The sequence below is a fragment of the Thalassophryne amazonica genome, chromosome 10 (assembly GCF_902500255.1).
Source record: "Thalassophryne amazonica chromosome 10, fThaAma1.1, whole genome shotgun sequence".
NCBI lineage: Eukaryota > Metazoa > Chordata > Actinopteri > Batrachoidiformes > Batrachoididae > Thalassophryne > Thalassophryne amazonica.
Genome location: NC_047112.1, coordinates 112,871,782 through 112,896,100, shown reverse-complemented (window position 1 = coordinate 112,896,100; position 24,319 = coordinate 112,871,782). Strand labels below are relative to the sequence as shown.

At 43.1% G+C, this 24,319-nt stretch overlaps 1 protein-coding gene across 1 annotated transcript in view; it reads right to left on the bottom strand.

Annotated features, from left to right (window-relative positions):
• The window catches only part of btbd8 (BTB domain containing 8), a 174,933-nt gene that overhangs the window by 22,057 nt on the left and 128,557 nt on the right, over positions 1 to 24,319 (bottom strand). Inside the window, exon 14 of the mRNA XM_034180720.1 lies at positions 12,410 to 12,899. Within this exon, the coding sequence (XP_034036611.1) occupies positions 12,410 to 12,899 (490 nt within the window). The remainder of the gene's footprint in view (positions 1 to 12,409; positions 12,900 to 24,319) is intronic.

The following is a 24,319-nucleotide window of genomic DNA, read 5'->3' as shown; positions in this document are numbered from 1 at the left end:
TATTAAGAAATGATCAGACAAAAGGGAGTTTTCAGGGAATACTGTTAAGTCTTCAATTTCCATACCATTAGTCAGAACAAGATCTAAGATATGATTAAAGTGGTGGGTGGACTCATTTACATTTTGAGCAAAGCCAATTGAGTCTAATAATAGATTAAATGCAGTGTTGAGACTGTCATTCTCAGCATCTGTGTGGATGTTAAAATCGCCCACTATAATTATCTTATATGAGCTAAGCACTAAGTCAGACAAAAGGTCTGAAAATTCACAGAGAAACTCACAGTAACGACCAGGTGGACGATAGATAATAACAAATAAAACTGGTTTTTGGGACTTACAATTTGGATGGACAAGGCTAAGAGTCAAGCTTTCAAATGAATTAAAGCTCTGTCTGGGTTTTTGATTAATTAATAAGCTGGAATGGAAGATTGCTGCTAATCCTCCGCCTCGGCCCGTGCTACGAGCATTCTGGCAGTTAGTGTGACTCGGGGGTGTTGACTCATTTAAACTAACATATTCATCCTGCTGTAACCAGGTTTCTGTAAGGCAGAATAAATCAATATGTTGATCAATTATTATATCATTTACTAACAGGGACTTAGAAGAGAGAGACCTAATGTTTAATAGACCACATTTAACTGTTTTAGTCTGTGGTGCAGCTGAAGGTGCTATATTATTTTTTCTTTTTGAATTTTTATGCTTAAATAGATTTTTACTGGTTATTGGTGGTCTGGGAGGAGGCACCGTCTCTACGGGGATGGGGTAATGAGGGGATGGCAGGGGGAGAGAAGCTGCAGAGAGGTGTGTAAGACTACAACTCTGCTTCTTCTATCCATCAAAATGGATAGAAGAATAACCAGAATGGTAAAGGCTCACCCCTTCTAGCTGCCACCTTATCGTGGTGGGGGAGTTTGCGTACCCGGATGATCCTAGGAGCTATGTTGTCGGGTGCTTTGTGCTCCCTGTAGGCCCGGTCCAAGCTCACAGCACCTGGCTGTTGGGACGTGGAATGTCACCTCGCTAGGGGGGAAGGAGCCTGAGCTTGTGCGGGAGGTTGAGAGATACCGACTAGAGATAGTCGGGCTCACCTCCACGCACAGCTTGGGCTCTGGTACCCAGAGGCCAAGAGTGCCGCAGCCCGTGCGGTCGCAGAGGCAAAAACTCGGGTCTGGGAGGAGTTCGGGGAGGCTATGGAGGAGGACTATCGGTCGGCCCCGAAGAGATTCTGGCAAACCGTCCGACGCCTCAGGAGGCGGAAGCAGCTCTCCACCAGCACTGTTTACGGTGCGGGTGGGGAGCTGTTGACCCTGACTGTGGATGTTGACGGGCGGTGGAAGGAGTACTTCGAAGATCTCCTCAATCCCGCAGCCAGGGTGTAGAGGGGGTTTGGTTTGGGAACCACAGAATCTCGTCTCTGCTGTTTGCGGACGATGTGGTTCTGTTGGCTTCGTCAAATCAGGACCTTCAGTGTGCACTGGGGCGGTTTGCAGTCGAGTGTGAAGCGTCCGGGATGAAAATCAGCACCTCCAAATCCGAGGCCATGGTTCTTGACCGGAAAAAGGTGCTTTGCCCTCTTCAGGTCGGTGGAGTGTCCTTGCCTCAAGTGGAGGAGTTTAAGTATCTCGGGGTCTTGTTCACGAGTGAGGGACGGCTAGAGCGTGAGATCGATAGACGGATCGGTGCACCATCTGCAGTGATGCGGTCGCTGTATCGGACCGTCGTGGTGAAGAGAGAGCTGAGTAGGAGGGGAAAGCTGTCGATTTACCAATCGATCTACGTTCCGATCCTCACCTATGGTCATGAGATTTGGCTCATGACCGAAAGAACGAGATCGCGACTACAAGCGACCAAGATGAGTTTCCTCCGCAGGGTGGCTGGGTGCTCCCTTAGAGATAGGGTGAGGAGCTCGGTCACTCGGGAGCAGCTCGGAGTCGAGCCGCTGCTCCTCCACGTCGAAAGGAGTCAGTTGAGGTGGCTCGGGCATCTTTTCCGGATGCCCCCTGGACGCCTCGCTGGAGAGGTGTTCCGGGCACGTCCCACTGGGAGGAGGCCCCGGGGAAGACCCAGGACACGCTGGAGGGACTACATCTCTCGGCTGGCTTGGGAACGCCTTGGGGTTCCCCCAGAGGAGCTGGGGGAGGTGTGTGTGGATCGGGAGGTCTGGGCGGCTTTGCTTGAGCTGCTGCCCCCGCGACCCGACTCCAGATAAAGCGGAAGAAAATGGATGGATGGATGGATGGATGGTAAAGGCTCACCCATTGATCAGCTCCAGGATGATCAAAGACAGTCCGGAGTTACCTGTAAGTGCTGTGACAGTTAGAAGATGCCTGTGTTAAGCTAATTTATTTGCAAGAATCCCCTGCAAAGTCCTTCTGTTAAATAAAAGACATGTACAGAAGAGGTTACAATTTGCTAAAGAACACATCAACTGGCCTAAAGAGAAATGGAGGAATATTTTGTGGACTGATGAGAGTAAAATTGTTCTTTTTGGGTCCAAGGGCCGCAGACAGTTTGTGAGACGACCCCCAAACTTTGAATTCAAGCCACAGTTCACAGTGAAGACAGTGAAGCATGGTGGTGCAAGCATCATGATATGGGCATGTTTCTCCTACTATGGTGCTGGGCCTATATATCGCATACCAGGTATCATGGATCAGTTTGGATATGTCAAAATACTTGAAGGGGTCATGTTGCCTTATACTGAAGAGGACATGCCCTTGAAATGGGTGTTTCAACAAGACAATGACCCCAAGCACACTAGTAAATGAGCAAAATCTTGGTTCCAAACCAACAAAATTAATGCCTCGCAGATGTGAAGAAATCATGAATAACTGTGGTTATACAACTAAATACTAGTTTTGTGATTCACAGGATTGCTAAAAAAGCAGTTTGAACATAACAGTTTTGAGTTTGTAGCATCAACAGCAGATGCTACTATTATTGTGAACACTCCCTTTACTACTTTTTTTTTTTAGTAATAGCCCAATTTCATAGCCTTAAGAGTGTGCGTATCATGAATGCTTGGTCTTGTTGTATTTGTGAGAATCTACTGGTACCTTGTTTCCCATGTAACAATAAGAAATATACTCAAAACCTGGATTAATCTTTTTAGTCACATAACACTACTATTATTCTGAACACTACTGTATAGTCAAGAAATTCAAAGATAGTCACAGTGCAGAACAAGCCTGGCAGTAACAGGGAGCAAAAGATTTCAATAACTCTGTAAAGAAAACTGGTGAGAGATGTGTCTAAAGATCCCAGAACAACTGCCAAGACACTAATGAATGACTTAGCCAAGTCAGGAATTGTAGTCTAAAAGACTATCACGACAGCCCTGGACAGGAATGGACTGAGAGGTTGTAGACCAAGAAAAACTCCACTTCTGCAGAAGAGACACCTTCAAGAAAAACTAAAGTATGCTAAGGACAACCTGGAGCAAGATTATGCATACCGGAAGCATGTGCTTTGGTCAGCTGAGATGAAAAAAGAGCTCTTTGGTCACATGTTTGGAGAAAGAAGGGAGATGCATATAACCCAAAAAACACATCCCCGCATTGAAACATGGCTGTGAGAGTATTATGATGTGGGGATGCTTCAGATCTTCTAGAACTGGGAATATCCTCAAGCTGAAAAGAACCATGAAGAAAGAAGGATGTGTGAAAACTTTGAAAGAAAACCTCAAGCAGTCATCAGCAAAACCGGGTCTAGGTCGCTGCTTTGTATTCGACCATGACAACAACCAAAAACATACATCTCTCCTGGTGAAGAACCGTCTCCAGAAGACATGAACATTACTGACTGGCTTGTACAAAGCCCTGAACTGAGTCCTCTTGAAAATCTATACGGTGAACTGAAGACCAAAGTCCATGCCAGATGACCATCAAATGCAGAAGATCTTGAGAGATTAGCAAAAGAAGAATGGGCTGGGATTTTCCAGGAGACATGTCTGAGACTTGGAAAAACAATGAGGTGGTCAGCACGGATAATGGATCAACCAGTTACAACACACAACTGCATGATGTTATCCAGCAAAAAGGACATACAACTGACTATCAGCACCGGGAGGCTAATAATTTTGACCCTGGTAGTTTTTGTTTTTTGTGTGCAAAGTAAATGCAGCCCCCCCCCCCCCCCGCCCTCCCCCCCAAAAAACCTAGGCTGATCAGAAATATTGTGTTGAAAATTCCTTGCTCTGTGCATGAGAAAATGCTGTATAAATAAATAATAATTTAGGTTCAAAAATTTTTTATAGGACAAATGGATTATCTACCATAGTTTTTTTCCAACAGAGATCCCTTGAATTAATTTAAATAAATGTCACATATCTTGATAAGAAACTTTGTCTTTTGTTCTTTTTTAATTACATAAGTGACATACCCGTAAAATGCCTGCTTAAAAGGTTATACAGAAGCCTAACTTCAAGTTAGCAGTCTAAAGTAGACTGCCTGAAGCTGTGTGCTGTATTGAGTTTAGTTTATTAGATTATTTAAGGGACAAAGTACAGCATCATTAAGCTCAAAGAGAAAAGGTGAGTTGCACCAGATTACAGCTAAATAGCTCATTTCCATCCGCAGTCCCTGGGTACATCAAATTATTTAACAATGTATCGACAGCCTGACTTGTAGAAAGATGCTCATCGTGTAAAATTCATTGACTGCACTGGCAGCCAAATTCTCTAATTTGACTGTGTACTCATATTCAGAAACTGTCCCAAAGCTGGTGGACTAACCAACAGATTACTGTAGTGGCCTAATGCATAAGGCTCTGTATTTGTGGGTTGTTGGCTGAAGTCCCACCTGAATCACAAAAGCTACAGACAGTCAGGATTAGAGGGGTTAACATTAAATCTGAATTTGACTGAGACATGTAGTGGAAGAGGCATCAAGTGAGCTGTTGCCCTGCTTCTCTTTGTGCTAAAATGAACTATATGAGTTAATGATTTGAATTAAGATTTAAAGAAGTTTCTACTTATTTCTAACATGTTTGGACTGTATTAAAAATTCTGGTTAAAACTTGCTTGCCACCTCTCATAAACCTTTCCATGCGTCCACTGGTATATCATCTGGACCAACTGCTTTCCACTCTTCATCCTTGTCATAGCTGTCCTCACTTCATCTTTATGATTCTGATGTACTTACTGACTCACACTCCCCACATCACTGAGCTTTCTTTTTCTCTCATTTTTTCCATTCATCAGCTCCATAAATTATTTCTTCTTGCCATTTTTTAAAATTCTCCTCTTGTTTGTCAGCACATTTTCATTTAAACCTGTCATCACCCTAACCAGCCACACACCTTTTCCACCTCTGTCTGTCTAGCCGATCAGTATAAATCCTTTTCTCCTTACTTAGTGTTAAACTTCTATACTTGTATATGCATATCTATACTCAAATCATTGTATTCTGTTTTTATTTACATTTTACACAACGTCCCAACTTCACTGGAATTGGGGTTGTACATTCGTTAACATTGTCCGTATTAAAACGCATATAAAGATTATTTAGTTCTTTGGCCCTTGCCAATTCATTTTGGGCCACTAGTGGTTTTCTTTTTGTGTCCATATTTGTCATGGGCCTAACTGAATCCCACAACTTCTTTGTATTAGATGCAGCCAAGTGCTGCTCAGCCAGCTCCCTGTACAGACTCCTGGCAGCCTTTAGTTGGTGATTCAGATCTTTCTGGGCCGCTCTTACACTTGAGTCTCCTGCTTTAAAAGCCGCCCTCTTTCTCCCCAGGCATTCCTTCATTCCCCTGTCAAAGTATGGTTTGTTGTTTAGATACCTACTGACAGTTACTTGAGGAATAATGGAGTCAATACAGAAAGAGATGTAGTCTGTAATGGCCTCTGTAGTCTTGTTCACATCTGCACCCTCAAAAAAGGTGTCCCAGTCTGTCCAGAGAAAGCATCCCATAAGCTCCTCCTGTTTATCCTAAGTCCACTTCTTCACAGTTTTTATTTCAGGCTTGCTTCTCTTAAACACAGACCGATATGTAGGGAGTAGATGGATCACATTATGATCCGAGCTTTGGCAATATAGGCATTTTTAATATTGCCACAGCACTTATCAAGAACGTTCTTATGCCTAGTACTGTACTTAACATACTGAAAGAAGCCCGGTAGTGTTGCAGATAGACTGCAATGGTTAAAATCTCCGAGTTCCAGCATAGGAGCATCAGGTTTTAGATGAAGCAGGAAGTGCGCGGTCTGCAATCCGATTGGCTGCCCTGCCAGCATTTGTGCTAGGTGGAATATAAACAAGACACACAAAGATGTTAGTAAACTCACGTGGGAGATAATGTGGCTGCAACATTACGCACAGCAGTTCCAGGTCCGGGTTGCATATTTTCTCCCTTACTACAATCTTACAGCACCAACTATCCCTGACATACATGCAGATGCTGCCCCCCCCTTGGTTTTACCAGAGTTTGTCCAGTCTTATGTGTGAAAATCAATGACAATGACTTTCGATCTGTATATAAAATTGTCCGGCACATCCTTTCCAAACCATGTTTCAGTGAAGGCCATCAATCCAGACACTCGGAACTTGTAACAAGCTGCTACCTGTAGGCGCAGCTCATCCAGCTTGTTTTTGAAAGCACGGGTGTTGGAGAGAATCGCAGGCGGCAAAGAGAGTTTGCTGGCATTCAAAACACGCTGCCTCACGCCGCCTCTTCACCCTGTCTTCCTGGCTTTCCCTCTCCTGCCATGGACCGGATCCAAGCCTCGAAGCAACTCCCAGGGAACGTGAGCTAGCAAGCTGAGCAAAGGTGGAGCTTCAACATGCCTTAATCCCAGAAGTTCTGTTGCGCTGTAAATCAGCTGTCCACCACTTCTGAGTTTCCCAGCGGCGCATGTTACCCAGTCTGACAGGATCAGCCATATCAGCGCCATCAGCACCAGTGGTATCGGTAGGATCCGTTTTGCTCTCATACTTTTCCACACACGCCACTCACACTTTACAGCCCCAGTTCCATACAGTAAGTATACTGCATAAAGAGTCCATTTCCACCCCACATTAGGTTGGATACCCGCAACCAACACCACTAGACATAAGCAAAATGCAGCAGAAGGCCTCCTCCATGTCACCAGCAGCGCAGCGCCATCTTTGCATAGTGCATATTGCACTTGAGCATGGGCTTCTTGCATTTGCATCTGGCTCTGCAGTCTTTCTGACAGTCACAGGAGATGAGTTCTCTGCAGGCATCATGAGCCTCAGGCAGAGTTGTCCACAATGGTCTCCAGCATTCTGGGTTGGTCCAGACCCATTTAGCAGGATCTGGTGCAGTGATGTTTGCTGTGAGAGTCTGGCCCCAGATGAAGGTTCCCTGGTACACAGCACGGAAGATGTGCTGATGAAGGGCTGCTTACATTGGTGGTATGTTCTTTATTTGTCTTCCCTTCTGGGCCAACCAAGAACTTTCTTGCAGCATTGACTGTCTCAAGATCACTAGCACGATGATACAGGAGCACAGTGTGTACCTTTCCAGGATAGCCAGGCATTCATCAGAAATGTCATGCTTCTTTCAAGAATCTCATTGAAGGCATCAGTCACTCTGCGATAGACATTCCAGACCTGCCATGCTGTTTTCTTGCTGATTCCCCTGAAAAAAGAAACGGTATCGCACCCACTGAAGGCATGCATGACCACAAGACACCTGGATTTATCTGGGCCAAGATTACCAACAATTCCATGCACAGGAAGGAAGCGCACTGGTTCTCACCAGTGCCAAACCAGACCCACAGGGTAACTTTTAGCTGTGGCACAACAGAGACCGCAAGGACAACTACATCTGTGTGTGGGGTGCAGACTAACACAGGTGACATCTGCTCATGAACTGCATCATCAACATGCATGAAAATCCTACTGTCTGCCTAGTCAAGCTTACAAGCAGACAACATGTGTGTGTCATAGGCATGGAGGCAGGCAACTGACTTGCCCTTGGTAGTGATGACTTGCTTTGGTGAAGCAATGGTCATTACCAACAATGACCTGTGACCTCCAACACTCACTGGATCGGTTCGCAGCCGAATGTGAAGCAGCTGGGATGAGGATCAGCACCTCTAAATCTGAGTTCTGGTTCTCAGCAGGAAACCAATGGATTCCCTACTCCGGGTAGGGAATGAGGTCTTGCTCCAACTGAAGGAGTTCAAGTACCTTGGGGTCTTGTTCACGACTGAGGGGACAATGGAGCATGAGATTGGCTGGAGAAACTGTGCAGCAGGGGCAGTACTGCATTTGTTCTACTGTACTGTTGTGACGAAAAGGGAGCTGAGCGAAAAGGCGAAGCTCTCGATCTACTGGTCAATCTTTGTTCCCATTCTTACCCATGGTCATTAGGGTTGGGTCATGACCAAAAGAACTAGACAAAGGGTACAAGGTGCCAGAATGGGCTTCCTTTGGTGGTGGTGTCTCCCTTAGAGATAAGGTGAGAAGTTCGGTCATCTGTGGGGAGCTCAGAGTAGAGCCGCTGCTCCTTCGCATTGAAAGTAGCCAGCTGAGGTGGTTTGGGCATATGGTAAGGATGCCCCCTGGGCGCCTCCCTAGGGAGGTGTTCCAGGCACGTTCATCTGGGAAGAGACCCCGGGGAAGACCAAGGACTAGGTAGAGAGATTATAGCTCTACACTGGCCTTGGGCTCCCCCAGTCAGAGGTGGTCTATCTGGCCCGGGAAAGGGAAGTCTGGGGTCCCCTGATGGAGCTGTTGCCCCCGTGACCGGATCCCAGATAAAGATGAAGATGAGTGATGAGTGAGTTGTCATTATCTGGTCAGCAAGGTAGCTGAAGAGTTCTGATTTGTTATCATCATCTCTCAAGAAAGATTGCCAGTCACGTGGAATGTGGGAGTGTCTTTCAACTCATACGCACACCATGACCATGGGACATCCTGGTGCCTAATTTTAGAGAATTTTGGATATACTCATCCCACACAATGTCAACTCTCTGGGAGTGCTTCAGGTGTGACTGAACACAGGGCAAGAACAAACTCTGAGTAGTCAGAGAAAGTACAACATGCAGATGTGAGAGCGAGCATGTGAACCACAGCTGTGCCGTCCAAAATGACTACATCAGCCTGTGGGACAGTGTCATGACTTCTACTATGATCTTCAAGACAGGCCAGACAGTCCAGACTTCTGGCCAGTGCAGAGTGGCTATTATATGGCTATTTTACAAATATTAGGGGCTCGCGGTGGCCATATTGGATTTTTAAAAATGAAAATAATGATAAATCACATTAACATTAAATTCCATGCAATTATTTGAAAAAATAATATGGTAATCTGAAATGTTAAATACTGCCTAAAATATATTAACTTTGCATTCATAAGGTACATTAATTTTTAAAAGGTACATTTTACATTTTACTCTGTAAAAGGTACATTTTACTCTGGATGGCATTACCCTGACCTCTAGTAATACTGTGAGAAATCTTGGAGTCATTTTTGATCAGGATATGTCATTCAATGCGCATATTAAACAAATATGTAGGACTGCTTTTTTTTGCATTTGTGCAATATCTCTAAAATTAGAAAGGTCTTGTCTCAGAGTAATGCTGAAAAACTAATTCATGCATTTATTTCCTCTAGGCTGGACTATTGTAATTCATTATTATCAGGTTGTCCTAAAAGTTCCCTGAAAAGCCTTCAGTTAATTCAAAATGCTGCAGCTAGAGTACTGACAGGGACTAGAAGGAGAGAGCATATCTCACCCATACTGGCCTCTCTTCATTGGCTTCCTGTTAATTCTAGAATAGAATTTAAAATTCTTCTTCTTACTTATAAGGTTTTGAATAATCAGGTCCCATCTTATCTTAGGGACCTCATAGTACCATATCACCCCAATAGAGCGCTTCGCTCTCAGACTGCAGGCTTACTTGTAGTTCCTAGGGTTTGTAAGAGTAGAATGGGAGGCAGAGCCTTCAGCTTTCAGGCTCCTCTCCTGTGGAACCAGCTCCCAATTCAGATCAGGGAGACAGACACCCTCTCTACTTTTAAGATTAGGCTTAAAACTTTCCTTTTTGCTAAAGCTTATAGTTAGGGCTGGATCAGGTGACCCTGAACCATCCCTTAGTTATGCTGCTATAGACTTAGACTGCTGGGGGGTTCCCATGATGCACTGAGTGTTTCTTTCTCTTTTTGCTCTGTATGCACCACTCTGCATTTAATCATTAGTGATTGATCTCTGCTCCCCTCCACAGCATGTCTGGAGCAGCAGGCTGGAGTCACTGTTTCAAGAGATTTCCTGGACAGACACAAGTGTCCAGGAAATGGACAAGAGGAGTCACATTTGTAGTCTCAAGATACTCCTGAAGTGTATTAGATGGGTTAAGGGACCTCAGTGGTCCAAAGTCCTTTTCAGATGAAAGCAGGTTTTGTGTTTCATTTGGAAGTCAAGGTCCTTGAGTCTGGAGAAAGAGTGGAGACGCTGCTTTTAGTCCTGTGTGACGTTTCCACAGTCAGTGATGATTTGGGGTGCCAGGTCATCTGCTGATGTTGGTCCACTGTGTTTTATCAAGTCCAAAGTCAATACAAATGTCTGCCAGGAGACTCTGGATGCTTGTAACTGCTGACAAGTTTTATGGAGATGCTGTTTCTTTTCCAGCAGGACTTGGCACCTGCCCACAGTGTCAAAACAAGTAGTAACTGGTTTGCTGACCCTGGTATGACGGGACTGGATTGACTCCATAGAAAGTAACTAATGGATTCTCTGTGGGGCATTGTCAAGAGGAAAATACACTAGATCCAACAAGACAGACAAGCTGAACGCCGCTATCACAGCAACCTGTGCGTCCAGAACACCTCAGCAGTGCCACAGACTGATCGTATCCACATCAATGCAGTAATTGATTCCAAAAGAGCCCCAACCGAGTACCATGTGTAGAAATGAATGTACTTCAAAAGTTGGACATTTCTGTATTATAAGTCCCTTTTTTAAACTGATCTTATGAAATATTCGAATATTCTGAGGAGCACATTTTGTATTATTTTTAAGCTGTAGGCCATACTTATCAGAAAAAATATATTTTGAGATACAATTGTATCCATCCTGTGATTTGTCTAAAAGCAACTGGCAGTAATAGTGATGATTTGTATTTACAATATTCTGTGCATTTAGTTTGTCCAGTCAAAATCAAATCAAATCAATTTCATTTATATAGCGCCAAATCACAACAAAAGTTGCCCCAAGGCGCTTCATACTGTAAGACAAAGCCATACAACAATTACGGAAAAACCCCAACTGTCAAAACGACCCCCTGTGAGCAAGCACTTGGCGACAGTGGGAAGGAAAAACTCCCCTTTAACAGGAAGAAACCTCCAGCAGAACCAGGCTCAGGGAGGGGCAGTCTTCTGCTGGGACTGGTTGGGGCTGAGGGAGAGAACCAGGAAAAAGACATGCTGTGGAGGGGAGCAGAGATCAATCACTAATGATTAAATGCAGAGTGGTGCATTCAGAGCAAAAAGAGAAAGAAACACTCAGTGCATCATGGGAACCCCCCAGCAGTCTAAGTCTATAGCAGCATAACTAAGGGATGGTTCAGGGTCACCTGATCCAGCCCTAATCATAAGCTTTAGCAAAAAGGAAAGTTTTAAGTCTAATCTTAAAAGTAGAGAGGGTGTCTGTCTCCCTGATCTGAACTGGGAGCTGGTTCCACAGGAGATGAGCCTGAAAGCTGAAGGCTCTGCCTCCCATTCTACTGTTACAAACCCTAGGAACTACAGAAGACTGCCCCTCCCTGAGCCTGGTTCTGCTGGAGGTTTCTTCCTGTTAAAAGGGAGTTTTTCCATCCCACTAAGTGCTTGCTCACAGGGGGTCGTTTTGACCGTTGGGGTTTTTCCGTAATTATTGTATGGCCTTGCCTTACAATATAAAGCGCCTTGGGGCAACTGTTTGTTGTGATTTGGCGCTATATAAATAAAATTGATTTGATTTGATTAATAATATAAAAAAGTTTTGGCAGCCATGTTTTTTTATGATGGCCATTTTGAAAATAAGACTTGGGTCCCTATCTGAAATGATGCACCATATATTTCTCTACCACTTCTGGAAATTTAATACTTTTACCCCTAATTGAAGTTTTTTTTTAAATACAATTTTACAAGTAGCTGCTGGACTATTTGCCATAAAACGAGAAAGGTAAGAATTCAAAAATCTACTTGCATGAAGCCCAATCTTCTGGGGAGTATGAAACTAGAAACTATAAGGGCTGAGCTACAGCACAAACTGACAAATATACATTATAAAAATGGAAAGAATTCTTGAAAACTGTACTTAGGATGTAATTGCGAAATTAATTATACCAATTAATCTGCAACCCACAGTGTGCCAAACAATGACCTGGTACAACACAGGCCTACAATGACCTGGTACCAGTCAAAAAGATTAAATGAGGTCATAAAGAGCATGAACCTGAGTTTGTATGGCTGTCGGCGCTGGTCTCTGGCGATGTGCCGTCTGATGTGGTTGAAGCTTGTGCGCCTGCTTTTACTGTTGAACTGTTCTGAGCCTTCATTCCTGCTGTCGGGCTTGAAGATGTGCAGCTTGGAGGAGAGGTCTTAGGCCGAGTCCCTGGGTTTGTCTTCTTATGTTCTTTAAGACTTTTGGGACCATTGGCACTGGCTGTACACTGCCTCACTCCTGCAGCTCCAGTGCCATTGACGACTGGACTGCCAGATAGTGTTGCCTTTGCTTTAGGTTCAACACTCTTGTCTAATGGCTTCTTTACTTTATTTCCTTTTGATGTGTGAGTGTCTCCTGACTTGTTATCTGTACCATGTCCATCAGACTTCATGGCTGATGCACCAGCAGGAGAAGCGAAATTTGTATTCTCAGACCCAGTTGGGACCTTGTGCACTGGACGGCTCTCAGGTGTGGATGAAGGGCATTTTACATCCCTTGGCTGCAGCACAAAAATAATCATTAGTCATTTACTGCAAAGAACAAGATTAATTATATATACAGTTGTATGTAATTATATACGAGGTCTGTTAGAAAAGTATCCGACCTTTTTATTTTTTTCAAAAACCATATGGATTTGAATCACGTGTGATTGCATCAGACAAGCTTGAACCTTTGTGCGCATGCGTGAGTTTTTTCACGCCTGTCGGTTGCGTCATTCGCCTGTGAGCAGGCTTTGTGTGAGCACTGGTCCACACCTCTCGTCGTTTTTTTTATTGCGAATAAATGTCTGAACGATTTGGAGCTTTGCTGCATCAATTTTTTTTCCAGAAACTGTGAGAGACCTCCAGGTGGACACCGTTCGGAAAATTAATATGGCTTTCAGGGACGATTTTATGGGGATTATACAGATTAAGGAGTGTTACTGCCGCTTTAAGGACGGTCCACAACTGCTGAGAGCGCTCCCAGCGCCGATCAACATGCTCAGACCCCGCTGAAACAACCAGATCATTTCCAACGTGAAGGCTTTGTTGATCCGGGAACTCATCTGACTTTCACAAAAAGGCAGACGTCGTGGACATCAGCACTTTTTCGGCACATTCCACTGTTACAGGAGTTTTTTTTCATGGAAAGAAAAGTGGTGGGACGTGCCACGGAGCCATTCATTACGCGGGACAAAACCACCTCCGTGTTGGTCTCACAGGACGGCTTAAAGGTGGATTTCAGATGGATTCCGGTTGCTTTTCAGTCGTGTGATTATCCGATTGTGATTGTGCATGAGCTGGACCTGCCCCAACATGTCCTGGAAGGCTTCATCACGGCGTGGCTTTGCGCCATGCAGCTCCACCGCGACGCGCGGAATTCCACCACACGTCTGTCTCAACGTGCCGACAAAATGCTGATGTCCACATCTTTTCACAATTCCTGTGCTAGTCAGACGACATACCGGATCAAGACAGCGTCCAGTTTAGAAATGAATGGCACATTCCACTGTTACAGGAGTTTTTGTCATGGAAAGAGGAGCGGCTGCACCGCGCGTCGCGGTGGAGCTGCATGGTGCAAAGCAACGCCGTGATGAAGCCTTCCAGGACATGTTGGGGCAGGTCCAGCTCATGCACAATAATAATCGGATAATCACACAACTGAAAAGCAACCGGCAGCCGTCTGAAATCCACCTTTAAGCCGTCCTGTGAGACCAACACCGAGGTGGTTTTGTGCCGCGTAATGAACGGCTCCGTGGCAAGTCCCCCCGCTTTTCTTTCCATGAAAAAACTCCTGTAACAGTGGAATGTGCCAAAAAAGTGCTGATGTCCACGACTTCTTCCTTTTTGTGAAAGTCAGACAAGGTCCCGGATCAACAAAGCCTTCACGTTGGAAATGATCTGGTTGTTTCAGCGGGGTCTGAGCATGTCGATCGGCGCTGTCGATTGTGGGCTGTCCTTAAAGCGGCAGTAACACTCCTTAATCTGTATAATCCCCATAAAATCGTCCCTGAAAGCCATATTAATTTTCCGAACGGTGTCCACCTGGAGGTCTCGCACAGTTTCTGGAAAGAAATTGATGCAGCAAAGCTCCAAATCGTTCAGACATTTATTCGCAATAAAAAACGACGAGAGGGTGGACCAGTGCTCACAAAAAGCCTGCTCACAGGTGAATGACGCAACGACAGGCGTGAAAAAACTCACGCATGCGCACGAAGGTTCAAGCTTGTCTGATGCAATCACACGATTCAAATCCATATGGTTTTTGAAAAAAATAAAAAGGTCGGATACTTTTCTAACAGACCTCGTATATACATTGGTATGTAAAGGTTTGGGCACCCCGATGACTTCCATGATTTTCCTTTATAAATCACTGGTTGTTTGGATCAGCAACTTCAGTTAAATATATCATATAGCAGACAAACAGTGATATTTGAGAAGTGAAATGAAGTTTATAGGATTTGCAGAAAGTGTGCAATAATTCTTTGTTGGTTTGGTATTGGTTTGTTGGTTTCCAAGCATGGACAGCCCACTTAAAATCACACCACATATTTTCAATAATATTCAGGTCTGGGGAATGAGATGGCCATTCCAGGACATTTTACTTGTTCCTCTGCATGAATGTTTTAGTAGATTTTGAGCAGTATTTAGGGTGACTGTCTTGTTGAAAGATCCAGCCTCGGCGCAACTTCAACTTTGTCACTGATTCATGAACACTGTTCTCAAGAATCTGCCGATATTGACTGGAATCCATGTGACCCTCAACTTTAACAAGAATCCCAGTACCTGCACTGGCCACACAGCCACACACCATGATGGAACCATCTCCAAATTTTACTGTAGGTAGCAAGTGGTTTTCTTGGAATGCTGTGTTCTTTTTCCGCCATGCATACCGCCCCTTGCTATGTCCAAATAACTCAATTTTAGTTTTTTTAAGTCTGCAGCGCCTTATTCCAAAATGAAGCTGGCTTGTCCAAATGTGCTTTAGCATACCTCAAGTGACTGTTTGTGGCATGTACGCAGAAAAGGCTTCCTCTGCATTACAGCATCTCCTTGTGCAAAGTGTGCTGTATAGTTGAACAATGCACAGAGACACTATCTGCAGCAAGATCATGTTGAAGATCTTTGGAGCAGGTCTGTGGGTTGACTATGACTGTTCTCACCATCCTTCACTTCAGCTTATCTGAATTTGAATTAAATTTGAATTTAAATTTATTAGACACCCATGCATAAGACAAATTCACTCATATACAAACAACCAAACTCATAACAGAAAAGTCAAAGGTGAAAAGAAATAAAAGAAAATAAACAAAATACATGGTGCCTAAAGGCGTAGGCAAAAGCAACGCTTATCAATGCCTACGCCCGTGTGAAGTCAAATCAAACCAGGCATACGAGGTCTGTTAGAAAAGTATCCGACCTTTTTATTTTTTTCAAAAACCATATGGATTTGAATCACGTGTGATTGCATCAGCCAAGCTTGAACCTTCGTGCGCATGCGTGAGTTTTTTCACGCCTGTCGGTTGCGTCATTCGCCTGTGAGCAGGCTTTGTGAGAGCACTGGTCCAACCCTCTCGTCGTTTTTTTATTGCGAATAAATGTCTGAACGATTTGGAGCTTTGCTGCATCAATTTTTTTCCAGAAACTGTGAGACCTCCAGGTGGACACCGTTCTGAAAATTAATATGGCTTTCAGGGACGATTTTGTGGGGAATACACAGATTAAGGAGTGTTACTGCCATTTTAAGGCCGGCCCACAGCATCTGAGAGCACGCTGATCGACAGGCTCACACCCCGCTAAAACAACCAGATCATTTCCAACGTGAAGGCTTTGTTGATCCGGGACATCGTCTGACGTTCACAAAAAGGCAGGAGACGTGAACATCAGCACTTTTTCGGCACATTTCACTGTTACAGGAGTTTTTTTCATGGAAAGAAAAGCGGAGGGACGCGCGACGGAGCCGTTCATTACGCGGCACAAAACCACTTCTGTGTTGGTCTCACAGGATGGCTTTCAGGTGGATTTCAGACGGCTGTCGGTTGCTTTTCAGTCGTGTGATTATCCGAGAAATTGAGCATGAGCTGGACATGCCCCAACATGTCCTGTGAGGCTTCATCACGGCGTTGCTTTGCACCATGCGGTTCCACCACGACGCGCAGAACTCCACTCCTCTTTCCATGACAAAAACTCCTGTAACAGTGGAATGTGCCGTTCATTTCTAAACTGGACGCTGTCTTGATCCGGTATGTCGTCTGACCAGCACAGGAATTGTGAAAAGACGTGGACATCAGCACTTTTTTGGCACATTAAGACAGACGTGCGGAGGAGTTCCGCACATCGCGGTGGAGCCGCATGGCGCAAAGCAACGCCGTGATGAAGCCTCACAGGACATGTTGGGGCATGTCCAGCTCATGCTCAATTTCTCGGATAATCACATGACTGAAAAGCAACCAACAGCCGTCTGAAATCCACCTGCTCTCAGACGCTGTGGGCCGGCCTTAAAGCGGCAGTAACACTCCTTAATCTGTGTAATCCCCACAAAATCATCCCTGAAAGCCATATTAATTTTCCGAACGGTGTCCACCTGGAGGTCTCTCACAGTTTCTGGAAAAAATTGATGCAGCAAAGTTCCAAATCGTTCAGACATTTATTCGCAATAAAAAAACAACGAGAGGGGTGGACCAGTGCTCACTCAAAGCCTGCTCACAGCCGAATGACGTGTGAAAAACTCACGCATGCGCACGAAGGTTCAAGCTTGGCTGATGCAATCACACGTGATTCAAATCCATATAGTTTTTGAAAAAAATAAAAAGGTCGGATACTTTTCTAACAGACCTCGTATATGCCTGATCATAGACGTTTATATCCAAACAATCTGAACAACAGCACATAGCTACAGATAAAAGAAGTCAAGTATTTCTCCAGACAGCACCCAAAAACAAACAAAAAAAACGAAAAAAAAACAAAAAAAAAACCAAGGTTCCAGTATAACAGCATCTACATATAACACAATTCAATCACATTCATCTAATACTTCCTCCTAGTTGTCCTAGCACCAGCAATTTTAAAATACAAACCCCTTAAATTATACATTTTTTCTCTCTGCATAAAATATTCTTGAATTCCGAAAATTGTTTATTTGTTGCTTTGTGCATCAACTGAACAGTCTTAAATGAAATCATCAAGTTTTAATATCTTTGATTTAATAAACATCGGATTGGCATGATCCTGAAACCCTGAATTGTGAATTATTCTTAATGCTTTTTTTGAAGGATAAATAATGATTGTAATGTAGTTTTATAGTTATTTCCCCAAACATCAGCACAGTACGCCAGTAAGGTGCAATCATTGCACAATACACAGTGTGCACTGATTTACCATCTACAGTGGGGTAAAAAGTAGAAATCCAGAAATCTTGTATGAGAGTGACCAAATACTTATTTCCCACCATAATTTACAAATAAATTCTTTAAAAATCCTACAATGTGATTTCCTGGAATTTTTTTCTCATAGCTGTCTCTCATAGCTAAAGTATACCTATGATGAAAAATTACAGACCTCTCTCATCTTTCTAAGTAGGAGAAGTTGCACAATCAGGGACTGACTAAATACTTTTTTACCCCACTGTAGAATGCACTTTGCCTTATTTAATACTTTTAGAAATTTTCCTTTGGATATGTTGAATATGCTGTTTGTAGTTAATTCTACCATCAATAATCACACCTAACAACTTATTCTCCTTGACACAATATATATTTACCCCAAGTATATTTACGAGGTCTGTCAATAAAGTAACGGTACTTTTTATTTTTTTCAAAAACTATATGGATTTCATTCATATGTTTTTACGTCAGACATGCTTGAACCCTTGTGCGCATGCGTGAGTTTTTCCACGCCTGTTGGTGACGTCATTCGCCTGTGAGCACGTCTTGGGAAGGAGTGGTCCCGCCCCCTCATCGACTTTTCATTGTCTGGAAATGACTTTTTTCCATCAGAATTTTTTCAGAAGCTGTTAGAAACTGGCACCTGGAAACTATTCGAAAAATTTATCTGGCTTTCGGTGAAAATTTTACGGGCTTCACAGAGAATAAGGTCTGTTACTACAGCTTTAAGGACCCCTTTAAGGACGTTCGGCGCGCCGTGCTCCGAGCTGCGACGACGCAGCACAAGCCACCGGACCATTTCTAAACGGATGGCTCTGTGGATACGAGACCGTCGTGTGCTCTTTCTCTGGTTATCACAAGAGCTGGACATCAGCCATTATCCGGCAGATTTCACTTTTAACAAGACATTTTGTCATGGAAAGCCGCGCGGAGGCTTCGCGCGTAAAGACCGATTCGCTTTGGAAGCGACACAAAGGAACACCTCCGGAACACCTCTCCACAATTTCACTGATACTTACTGGACTGGTAAGCATTGAAAGCCGAGACAGACATGTCCAAACTTGGTAAAACGTGGACTTTTGGTCCCAGCACAGAGCCCTAAGGAACCTCGCAAACGATGTTCACATATGCAGAACAGCACTCCCCGATTTTAACAAACTGCTGCCAGTTTTGCAAATAACTTAATCCAATTCAGAGCCACTCTAATCCCACAAAGTTCCAACTTTTGAAATAATATGTTATGATTGATTGTGTCGAAAGCTTTTCTTAAGTCAATAAATATTACTATTGCTACAACCCCTGGCAAAAATTATCGAATCACCGGCCTCGGATGATGTTCATTCAGTTGTTTAATTTTGTAGAAAAAAAGCAGATCACAGACATGACACAAAACTAAAGTCATTTCAAATGGCAACTTTCTGGCTTTAAGAAACACTATAAGAAATCAGGAAAAAAAAATTGTGGCAGTTAGTAACGGTTACTTTTTTAGACCAAGCAGAGGGGAAAAATATGGAATCACTCAGTTCTAAGGAATAAATTATGGAATCATGAAAAACAAAAGAACGCTCCAACACATCACTAGTATTTTGTTGCACCACCTCTGGCTTTTATAACAGCTTGCAGTCTCTGAGGCATGGACTTAATGAGTGACAAACAGTACTCTTCATCAATCTGGCTCCAACTTTCTCTGATTGCTGTTGCCAGATCAGCTTTGCAGGTTGGAGCCTTGTCATGGACCATTTTCTTCAACTTCCACCAAAGATTTTCAATTGGATTAAGATCCGGACTATTTGCAGGCCATGACATTGACCCTATGTGTCTTTTTGCAAGGAATGTTTTCACAGTTTTTGCTCTATGGCAAGATGCATTATCATCTTGAAAAATGATTTCATCATCCCCAAACATCCTTTCAACTGATGGGATAAGAAAAGTGTCCAAAATATCAACATAAACTTGTGCATTTATTGATGATGTAATGACAGCCATCTCCCCAGTGCCTTCACCTGACATGCAGCCCCATATCATCAATGACTGTGGAAATTTACATGTTCTCTTCAATCAATCAATCAACTTTTTTCTTATATAGCGCCAAATCACAACAAACAGTTGCCCCAAGGCGCTCCATATTGTAAGGCAAGGCCATACAATAATTATGAAAAACCCCAACGGTCAAAACGACCCCCTATGAGCAAGCACTTGGCAACAGTGGGAAGGAAAAACTCCCTTTTAACAGGAAGAAACCAGCAGAACCAGGCTCAGGGAGGGGCAGTCTTCTGCTGAGACTGGTTGGGGCTGAGGGAAAAAAACAGGAAAAAGACATGCCGTGAAGGGGGGCAGAGATCGATCACTAATGATTAAATGCAGAGTGATGCATACGGAGCAAAAAGAGAAAGAAACAGTGCATCATGGGAAACCCCCCACAATCTACGTCTAAAGCAGCATAACCAAGGGATGGTCCAGGGTCACCCGATCCAGCCCTAACTATAAGCCTTAGCGAAAAGGAAAGTTTTAAGCCTAATCTTAAAAGTAGAGAGGGTATCTGTCTCCCTGATCTGAATTGGGAGCTGGTTCCACAGGAGAGGAGCCTGAAAGCTGAAGGCTCTGCCTCCCATTCTACTCTTACAAACCCTAGGAACTACAAGTAAGCCCGCAGTCTGAGAGCGAAGCGCTCTAATGGGGTAATATGGTACTACGAGGTCCCTAAGATAAGATGGGACCTGATTATTCAAAACCTTATAAGTAAGAAGAAGAATTTTAAATTCTATTCTAGAATTAACAGGAAGCCAATGAAGAGAGGCCAATATGGGTGAGATATGCTCTCTCCTTCTAGTCCCCGTCAGTACTCTAGCTGCAGCATTCTGAACCAACTGAAGGCTTTTTAGGGAACTTTTAGGACAACCTGATAATAATTAATTACAATAGTCCAGCCTAGAGGAAATAAATGCATGAATTAGTTTTTCAGCATCACTCTGAGACAAGACCTTTCTGATTTTAGAGATATTGCGTAAATGCAAAAAGGCAGTCCTACATATTTGTTTAATATGCGCTTTGAATGACATATCCTGATCAAAAATGACTCCAAGATTTCTCACAGTATTACTAGAGATCAGGGAAATGCCATCCAGAGTAACGATCTGGTTAGACACCATGCTTCTAAGATTTGTGGGGCCAAGTACAATAACTTCAGTTTTATCTGAGTTTAAAAGCAGGAAATTAGAGGTCATCCATGTCTTTATGTCTGTAAGACAATCCTGCAGTTTAGCTAATTGGTGTGTGTCCTCTGGCTTCATGGATAGATAAAGCTGGGTATCATCTGCGTAACAATGAAAATTTAAGCAATACCGTCTAATAATACTGCCTAAGGGAAGCATGTATAAAGTGAATAAAATTGGTCCTAGCACAGAACCTTGTGGAACTCCATAATTAACTTTAGTCTGTGAAGAAGATTCCCCATTTACATGAACAAACTGTAATCTATTAGACAAATATGATTCAAACCACCGCAGCGCAGTGCCTTTAATACCTATGACATGCTCTAATCTCTGTAATAAAATTTTATGGTCAACAGTATCAAAAGCAGCACTGAGGTCCAACAGAACAAGCACAGAGATAAGTCCACTGTCCGAAGCCATAAGAAGATCATTTGTAACCTTCACTAATGCTGTTTCTGTACTATGATGAATTCTAAAACCTGACTGAAACTCTTCAAATAGACCATTCCTCTGCAGGTGATCAGTTAGCTGTTTTACAACTACCCTCTCAAGAATCTTTGAGAGAAAAGGAAGGTTGGAAATTGGCCTATAATTAGCTAAGATAGCTGGGTCAAGTGATGGCTTTTTAAGTAATGGTTTAATTACTGCCACCTTAAAGGCCTGTGGTACATAACCAACTAACAAAGATAGATTGATCATATTTAAGATTGAAGCATTAAATAATGGTAGGACTTCCTTGAGCAGCCTGGCAGGAATGGGGTCCAATAAACATGCCGATGGTTTGGACGAAGCAACCAATGAAAATAACTCAGACAGAACAACCGGAGAGAAAGAGTCTAACCAAATACCGGCATCACTGAAAGCAGCCAAAGATAACGATACATCTTTGGGATGGTTATGAGTAATTTTTTCTCTAATAGTCAAAATTTTGTTAGCAAAGAAAGTCATGAAGTCATTACTAGTTAAAGTTAATGGAATACTCAGCTCAATAGAGCTCTGACTCTTTGTCAGCCTAGCTACAGTGCTGAAAAGAAACCTGAGGTTATTCTTATTTTCTTCAATTAGTGATGAGTAGAAAGATGTCCTAGCTTTACGGAGGGCTTTTTTATAGAGCAACAAACTCTTTTTCCAGGCTAAGTGAAGATCTTCTAAATTAGTGAGACGCCATTTCCTCTCCAACTTACGGGTTATCTGCTTTAAGCTACGAGTTTGTGAGTTATACCACGGAGTCAGGCACTTCTGATTTAAAGCTCTCTTTTTCAGAGGAGCTACAGCATCCAAAGTTGTCTTCAAAGAGGATGTAAAAGTATTGACGAGATACTCTAACTCCCTTACAGAGTTTAGGTAGCTACTCTGCTCTGTGTTGGTATATGACATTAGAGAACATAACGAAGGAATCATATCCTTAAACCTAGTTACAGCGCTTTCTGAAAGACTTCTAGTGTAATGAAACTTATTCCCCACTGCAGGGTAGTCCATCAGGGTAAATGTAAATGTTATTAAAAAATGATCAGACAGAAGGAAGTTTTCAGGGAATACTGTTAAGTCTTCTATTTCCATACCATAAGTCAGAACAAGATCTAAGATATGATTAAAGTGGTGGGTGGACTCATTTACTTTTTGAGCAAAGCCGATAGAGTCTAATAATAGATTAAATGCAGTGTTGAGGCTGTCATTCTCAGCATCTGTGTGGATATTAAAATCGCCCACTATAATTATCTTATCTGAGCTAAGCACTAAGTCAGACAAAAGGTCAGAAAATTCACAGAGAAACTCACAGTAACGACCAGGTGGACGATAGATAATAACAAATAAAACTGGTTTTTGGGACTTCCAATTTGGATGGACAAGACTAAGAGACAAGCTTTCAAATGAATTAAAGCTCTGTCTAGGTTTTTGATTAATTAATAAGCTGGAATGGAAGATTGCTGATAATCCTCCGCCACGGCCCGTGCTACGAGCATTCTGACAGTTAGTGTGACTCGGGGGTGTTGACTCATTTAAACTAACATATTCATCCTGCTGTAACCAGGTTTCTGTTAGGCAGAATAAATCAATACGTTGATCAATTATTATATCATTTACCAACAGGGACTTAGAAGAGAGAGACCTAATGTTTAATAGACCACATTTAACTGTTTTAGTCTGTGGTGCAATTGAAGGTACTATATTATTTTTTCTTTTTGAATTTTTATGCTTAAATAGATTTTTGCTGGTTATTGGTGGTCTGGGAGCAGGCACCGTCTCTACGGGGATGGGGCAACGAGGGGATGTCAGGGGGAGAGAAGCTGCAGAGAGGTGTATAAGACCACAGCTCTGCCTCCTGGTCCCAACGCTGGACAGTCACAGTTTGGAGGATCCAAGAAAATTGGCCAGATTTCTAGAAATGAGAGCTGCTCCATCTAAAGTGGGATGGATGCCGTCTCTCCTAACAAGACCAGGTTTTCCCCAGAAGCTTTGCCAATTATCAATGAAGCCCACCTCATTTTTTGGACACCACTCAGACAGCCAGCAATTCAAGGAGAACATGCGGCTAAACATGTCACTCCCGGTCTGATTGGGGAGTCATCTTTATAAATCTCATTGGAACGGCACCAAACAAAAGTTCCAGCATGATCACCTTGCCCAATGCAGATTCGAGATTCATCACTGAATATGACTTTCATCCAGTCATCCACAGTCCACGATTGCTTTTCCTTAGCCCATTGTTCTTTCCTTAGCCATGTTGTTTGTATTTGGTCCAGAGTTTAGACACAGCTGACTGTGAACAACCAACATCTGTTGCAACACTGCGTGATGATTTACCCTCTTTTAAGAGTTTGATAATCCTCTGCTTTGTTTCAATTGGAGCCATGATTCATGTCAGTCCACTTGGTGCAACAGCTCTCCAAGGTGTGATCACTCCTTTTTAGATGCAGACTAACGAGCAGATCTGATTTGATGCAGGTGTTAGTTTTGGGGATGAAAATTTACAGGGTGATTCCATAATTGTTTCCTCAGAATTGAGTGAGTCCATATTTTTTTCCCTCTGCTTGGTCTAAAAAAGTAACTGTTACTGACTGCCACAATTTTTTTTCCTGATTTCTTATAGTGTTTCTTAAAGCCAGAAAGTTGCCATTTGAAATGACTTTAGTTTTGTGTCATGTCTGTGATCTGCTTTTTTTCTACAAAATTAAACAACTGAATGAACATCCTCCGAGGCTGGTGATTCCATAATTATTGCCAGGGGTTGTATTACTAATTCCCTTTGGTCCACATGTTTATTGATCTCTTGGATTGCATTGCACAAAGCCAAAGCAGTGGACCTTTTCACTCTGAACCCATATTGAACTGTCATCAAGCAGG